The 7,224-nt window shown below is 38.1% G+C and overlaps 2 protein-coding genes across 2 annotated transcripts; one reads left to right on the forward strand and one right to left on the reverse strand.

Moving 5' to 3' along the window:
- On the forward strand, positions 1–3,904 carry LOC103405439 (uncharacterized). The gene is made up of 4 exons (XM_008344442.4): positions 1–661; positions 2,224–2,668; positions 2,780–2,895; positions 3,221–3,904. The coding sequence occupies exons 1-4, from the start codon at positions 289–291 to the stop codon at positions 3,634–3,636; spliced, it is 1,350 nt and encodes a 449-aa protein (XP_008342664.1). The 5' UTR covers positions 1–288; the 3' UTR covers positions 3,637–3,904.
- Positions 3,905–4,144: 240 nt separating this feature from the next.
- LOC103405438 (auxin-responsive protein IAA21-like) lies at positions 4,145–6,917 on the reverse strand. The gene is made up of 5 exons (XM_008344441.4): positions 6,136–6,917; positions 5,238–5,467; positions 4,828–4,969; positions 4,545–4,606; positions 4,145–4,412 (listed from the first exon to the last, which is right to left on the reverse strand). The coding sequence occupies exons 1-5, from the start codon at positions 6,657–6,659 to the stop codon at positions 4,375–4,377; spliced, it is 996 nt and encodes a 331-aa protein (XP_008342663.1). The 5' UTR covers positions 6,660–6,917; the 3' UTR covers positions 4,145–4,374.
- Between the last annotated feature and the right edge of the window lie 307 nt (positions 6,918–7,224).

Below are 7,224 nucleotides of genomic sequence, written 5' to 3' on the forward strand. Positions count from 1 at the left end.
ATAGGAGGACATAATCCATTTATATGTGGGTATTTTAATAATTTTGATTTTATGCATGATATGCATGATTTGTACGTGACCGATTTATCCTATTTTTGTTCCAAAATTAAGAAATTGTCTTATTTTGAAATATTTCCCAATTTCTTTCCAAGAAACCAAATCCATTAATCCGTCTTTCTTCCCAATATACCCTTGCCACACTATGTTAATCACAATCAAGAAAAATAGGTCCCACCTCGCTTGCTCTTCCTGAAGGCCTGGAAAATCTCAGCTCAACGCTCCACAGCAATGCTACTCTCTCCGTCGAGCTCCACCCAAAGATCCCCCACCAAAATGCTCGATCGCGTCCTGTCCTCGCGCCGATACGCGCCGTACGCAGACGAATCCGCCGTGGAAAACGACGTCGTCGCCGACGAGTCCAAGATCAAGAAGCACCTCCCCTTCTCCTTCTTCACCACCCGAATCACCAACTACTTGACCCGAACCGGACCCGTCTGGCCCTGCCTCCTCATCCTCGCCCTTGTCCTCCTTCTCATCTTCTCCCTCATCTTCAACTCCCGGAGATTCGTCTGCGTCTCGCCTTACGACCCGGTTTCTCGCACCGGCTTCTTCGGGTTCGATGGCCTCGAATCGGATTTCGGATCACTCGGCGTGCCTTGGTGTAAGTATATCCGGGTCGGATCTCCTTTCTCTAAAACTCCCATTCTTTGTGATGAATTGAAGGATCTGAGTTAATTTAGCTGTTTGATTTAAATATCAGATCGAGGGTTTTTGATATAATTTTTGCTCTGTTCAATTAAAATTAAGGGGGTGTATTCAATTGAGAATGTGAGAGATTTTAATGAATTTATAAATCCATGGATTTTTATGGAGTTTAATTGATTTGTAGAGATTCCATATAAAATTTTGATTCAATTCCCTCGAAATCTCATGGGAAGAGGTGAGATTTGTGGATACTTAAAATACACTACGAAATCTCTCAAATTCCCTCTAATTCCTCAACTTTCTCAAATTCTTTAAAATCAATTTCTAATTGAATACACCTGGAATGTTATAAACTTCTTTAAAATCTTAATTGAATACACCTGGATTTCTAAGGATTTTAATAAACTATTTTAAAATTCTAATTGAATACACCTAGAATTTCAGAGAATCACTTAAAATCCTGATTGAATACCCCTAGATTCATTAAAAGAATTAAAATCTCTTAAAATCCCAATTGAATACACCCCTCTAAATGAAAATTGTAGAATTTCTTATAGCTGAGTAAATTAGGGAGCTTGGAATGAATTTCAAATCTTTGACCTTTTGGGTTTATAAGAAAAAGTTGGAAAATTTAGGGGGGTGTATTCAATTGAGAATGTGAGAGATTTTAATGAATTTATAAATCCATGGATTTTTATGGAGTTTAATTGATTTGTAGAGATTCCATATAAAATTTTGATTCAATTCCCTCGAAATCTCATGGGAAGAGGTGAGATTTGTGGATACTTAAAATACACTACGAAATCTCTCAAATTCCCTCTAATTCCTCAACTTTCTCAAATTCTTTAAAATCAATTTCTAATTGAATACACCTGGAATGTTATAAACTTCTTTAAAATCTTAATTGAATACACCTGGATTTCTAAGGATTTTAATAAACTATTTTAAAATTCTAATTGAATACACCTAGAATTTCAGAGAATCACTTAAAATCCTGATTGAATACCCCTAGATTCATTAAAAGAATTAAAATCTCTTAAAATCCCAATTGAATACACCCCTCTTAGTTTATTTAAGTTTACTTAAGTTTACTTAGTGCACAGTAAATTCATAGTAGTTTCAATAAGTTTATGATTCAAAGGAATTGCAATGTATATATTTCGCCTTTCGATTCTTGCCGGTATCAGATACGTGGATACTACGACCATTTCTATATGTTTTAGTCATGTGTAGCATTTGTTCATGATCAAATTGATGTTATGGTTTTTTTGCTAGACTACAGAACAGAAATCTGATTAAATTTCGAGTTTTATGCATTAAATTTGGTGGCCAATGCCTATGTTAGTCCCAATTGCTCAATGTTTGGAATTCGGTAGCGTGTGGACCGTGATTGATTCTTTACGAAGTCAATGTTGGGATTTTTGAGTTCTTTTATTTGGTTTAAATTCCTTGTTGTGGCTGTGAGATCCCTGGGTTCTTGCCCTTGTTTGATTCTTATAATGCTATCCTTGGCAAAAGGCAGATCGAAACACGGAAAAACAGTTGAGTGGACAACAAAGGATTTAATCAAGGGCTTGGAAGTATTTATACCTGTATATGAAACCCGACCGATAAAAAACAACATGTACGGGATGGGTTTTGACCACAGCTTTGGGCTCTGGTTCATTGCCCAGTGGCTGAAGCCGGATCTAATGATTGAGAGTGGCGCTTTCAAGGGTCATTCCACTTGGGTTTTGCGACAAGCGATGCCAGACACTCCAATTATTACCCTCACACCCAAGCATCCTGGGAAGTTTCTAAAGAAGGGCCCTGCATATGTTGATGGAAACTGCACTTACTTCACCGGAAAGGATTTTTTGGATTTTGGAAATGTTGATTGGGGAAAAGTGATGAAGAAACATGGGATTACTGATCTCAGCCGTGTTCTTATTTTTTTTGATGATCATCAGAATGAACTGAAAAGGTACTTAGCAATATCTCAATATAATCTTGCTCCTTCCTCCTATTATGCACGGCCACAGGAATTATCACTTGCTGAATGCTGACTTATCGTATTTTATGCTCTGGTAAGCAGAGTAACGCAGGCTCTGAAAGCTGGTTTTCAGCACATAATTTTCGAGGATAATTATGATACTGGAACTGGAGATCATTATTCCTTACGGCAGATATGTGATCAATCCTATATCAGAGGTGCATGCTCTCTCCTGTTATCCTTCATTTTTCAAGTCTATTTGTTTGCCATATGCTTTACGTTGATGACATGCATTCTTACCTTTGCTCTCTTTTTTTCTTACTGATGCCCAAAGTAGCTTTAGTTAATGTAGTATGGATTGAATTACTGGTGGATAGTTTTGTCAAATAAAAAATCATTGTAGTAAAACCATGGAGTAAGTAAGTAATTGCTGAAAGACTCGGTGTGTGGCCAAATCTTTAACTCATAGATTCATTTATGATCTGTTGTCATGGTTTATTGCTTCAACAAGTAATTCTTGTAGTTTCTTTTGGGGTGCTTTAGGAGGTGGTCACAGCTGCTTTAAAGACAGCGATGAAGCTAGGATTAGGTCAAAAAGGAAGAAGTTCTGGGAGAAAGCGGTGAATATTGAAGAACTTTGTGGGCCTGGTGAAGCATGGTGGGGTGTTAGAGGATACATGCATGATAACTTTACTAAAAGTAGTAAGAAGATTTCCTATTCAGAACATTTTCAGAATAGTCGGTTTGTGGAATCGATTCTTGATGTTTACTGGGAGGTGCCACCAGTGGCAGGTCCATCCCTCACTCATCAAACTAGATATGATCCTGCTCGTGCCGTAACTCCTATTGTTGAAGATGGCCGGTATGGCTTATTCAATCGGCTTGGCTTAACCAGACTCGACCCTTCTGTATTTAATGGATATACCCAGATGGTTTACGTTCAGATATCAAACCAGTAATTTTTTAGCTGTCCAGATTCAGATACATTGTTTAGCTTCCAGTAGTTTGTTCATATTATGCAACATGCATGCAGTTTTCTCATAGCTTTCCGGCTCGTGTATTTCCTTTGAAGTTTTATATGAGCGACGATTGTTCTGTACTAGTATCATGCCATAGCTGAACCAACTCGGCCGTTTTCAGCTGTCCAGTTTCTTGGTTTAACTGATTCAGTTAACTTGTCTGTTGTAATACTTATAAATTCAATTAATTCAAAGTTCTCTGTTTCAATAGCGTTTTCCTTAATCCTTACTTCAAATTTCAATGAACTTTTTTTTGAGTTTGTTATTTATTTTTATCCGAGCGATATTCTAATCTAATCTAAACTATAGGGAGCTGATATTGAACTTCCGTCTTATCGTTTCCAAACAAACCCAGATCAGTTCTTGACTTTCGTTACAGGAAACTCAGTTTCAAAATTCATTGGAGGAACTTATACATACAGCTGCATTTAAGAGAAGGAAGGAGAGATTTGCAAGCAGCAAAGACATTTTACACAGTAATTAGAATATGTGGTACACATAAGAGGCAAAAACAGCAGCATCAAACACATAATCTCGATGTCTCCAGCGAAAACTTTCTAACTTAGAAGACACGAAAACTAGGATACTATCAAACATATTTAGGACTCTGCAACAAGCACCCGACTCGAGTCCGTTTCAATGCCTGGAGAATGCTTTTCCCGGCTGGTACGGTTCGTGTTAGTTCCGGTTCTTGCATTTCTCCACAGCCCTTGGAGCTGCAAACAAGAACAGTGATCGGGTTAATTACTTTACAATCTGACTTGTAACAATCCCGGGATTAGAACATCGACAGAAGAGAAAAATACCATCAAATTCGTTATAGACATAACGTAGAAGTTAGAACATACCTAGACCGATTGCTTCGGAACCCTTCATGATCCTCAGCCTCCTACAGGTCTCGGTGAACATCCTGTCATGTACACACACTTTATGATCAGATGAGAACATAAGACTGACTGTCAGAATTGAGATCCGATCAATTGGAAGGTAAAACCACGTTGCATATCGAATCGAAGGTAATTGCAATTCAATCAGCTATAGATAATTTCAATTTCTAATCACTAATCATGCTGCGATTAAGTTTAAATAGCCATAACACAGTGTTCGTACAGAACAGAACAGTTAACTTACTGCCAAGGAACATCACCAACAAGCATCCAGTCATCATCCCTGTCCTCATAAGTCAGAACAAATTCAGAACCGTTGAGAAGATCCATCAGACGACTCGCGCTCAGACCATCTCGCTCCGGAAGTCCATTACAACTGCTCTGCCCTGAATCACAGATAATCGCAAGGTTTAGAAGAATTGCTTTAAACACCCTATAAAACACACACCCTAATGCAGTCTCACTACTCCGGCTGCTAGTTTCGTTCTGGTACCAGCCCATTACAACACCAACCTTAAGTTATTCTCTGGATCAAACCCTAAACCCTACCGGACAGGCGTTGTACACCAAACTAAGTTGTGGTATAACTCAGTCTGCACATGAGGGAGAGAGAGAGAGAGAGAGAGAGAGAGAGAGAGAGAGAGAGAGGAGTACCAATGGTGAAGCAGCTAAACATCTTCTCCAGAGCCATGGAAAGTTCAGTGTAGTTGTTGTACGTTTTAAGGTCAACCTTTCGTAGGTACGGAGCACCATCCATGCCAACCTTCACATACAGGCACCCGGACCCTTGTTTGCCCTCAGCATCGTCGTTGTTCTTTGCCAAATTAGAGGCCATGGAGTTCTTCCGAAACGATCGAATTGGGGGCCATCCCACCACCTGTGCCCTGTTGCAAAAATACCACAAATGTAAGAATTCACTGCTAAGCTTACAAGTTATTGCAGAGGAAGAAGATTAGCAGATAAATTAACATTTTCTAGAAATTAACGGAGACAATTTCCATATATTTGAAGACAAATTTTTCAAATGAAAGATTAGGAATCAAATTATAGCATGGTATAACAATTCGGAATAGGATCCTATCCGGATCCTCTCCTTGTGAGGATCCTAGGATCTGTTCATTCTATCCGTTTATAAGTGTTCATGCGGTCATAAATCATTTTGAATTTTTTATTTAAAATTGAACAAAAACAGTACTTAAAAAAAATAATGTACGATCAACGGCTAAACGGTTAAGATGAATTGATCCTAGAATCCTCACAAAAAAAAAATTCAAGGGAATGACCAAATGAGTTCATATAGTTGGAAGACAAATTCTTCTTTATTTCTTCCCCTCCCTCCATCGCCCTTAATTATTCATTGTTTCCTCGTATCTCAAGCGCAAAAAAATGAAAACAAAAAATTAAAAACGAAATAGCTATTAAACATGCATTAATTTTTCTGTTTCTTCTTATAATTGTTGAATCAAATTTCTCAGAAATCAAAATTAACCAATAAAACAGAAACAATTAATGAGAAAAAAGGTAAAATAAAAAAAATTAAAAAAATGCTTACTTGGCAGCAGGAGGAGCAGCAGCATGCTCAGAGGCCTGAGGCTTCTTCTTCTCCAACTGAGCTGATGGCTTTGGTGGCAGAGGAACAGAAGAAACCTCTTTCTTGGCTAATGGAGAACCCAACACTGCTGCTTTACCCACATCAACCTCAGATCCATTACCCATGGAGAAAACCCATTTCTCACACCCATCAATGGCGTCGGAGAATCCCCTTTTTGCCCCTGACACAGGGTTCTTTGGAGGATTTGGAGAACACCCATTTGGCTTGTTGTTGTCCTCCAAATCTTTCCCAAAAATTGAGACCCCTGACAGTTTTTTTCTGTCAGGGAAGTGGGAACCAGGAAGGCCGAGCCTGAGCTCAGTCTCCCTGAGGTTGATAGCAGAGGAGGAGGTCCTCTTTTCCTCAGCTGTTGTGGAAGAGAAGGTAGAGGAAGTGGAAGATGAAATCTTCTCAGAGCTTCTTTCCATTGGAGAAGATGAAGTCTCTGTTAGGCCTATGTAATCAAGCTCCAGTGGCCTAGACATCAAGTTTTTTTCAACCAATTGTGGACCTCAAAATTTCAGACTTTGTGAGAGAACTGAATGAATTCAAAGGAGTTCTAGAGAGAGAGAGAGAGAGAGAGAGAGAGAGAGAGAAGGGAGGGAGGGAGGGAGTTGGCAGAATCTGTCTGGTTAAGCTGGTTTTTGTTGAGGCAGAAAGGAAGCTTCTTTTAAGCCTTTCTGTAGCTGCATTATTCTTTTCCATTTTATTAAAAACTCTTTGCACCTTTTTCTTCATACTGCAGTTTACAATGATGAAAGTAGTTTTGTGTATTTGTTGTTTAATTAAAAATATAAAAAAAAAAAAGGTTTCTTTTAATGGACTATCATAATGCCTATTCTTTTTTTTTTTTTTGGTAAAAATCATAATACCTATTCTGGTAATTAAACAGATGCATTTGTTTATGTTATAACTACTAATGATATTAAACTTTTACCCAACTTTATGACTTGGTTTGGTCTAGAGGATAACTACTACTAATATTAAACTTTAGGGAGCTTTAACAAAAAAACTCTTGGTACTGTTCATTTTAACGAAAAATCACATTTT

This window comes from Malus domestica, chromosome 17 (assembly GCF_042453785.1).
Source record: "Malus domestica chromosome 17, GDT2T_hap1".
Lineage (NCBI taxonomy): Eukaryota > Viridiplantae > Streptophyta > Magnoliopsida > Rosales > Rosaceae > Malus > Malus domestica.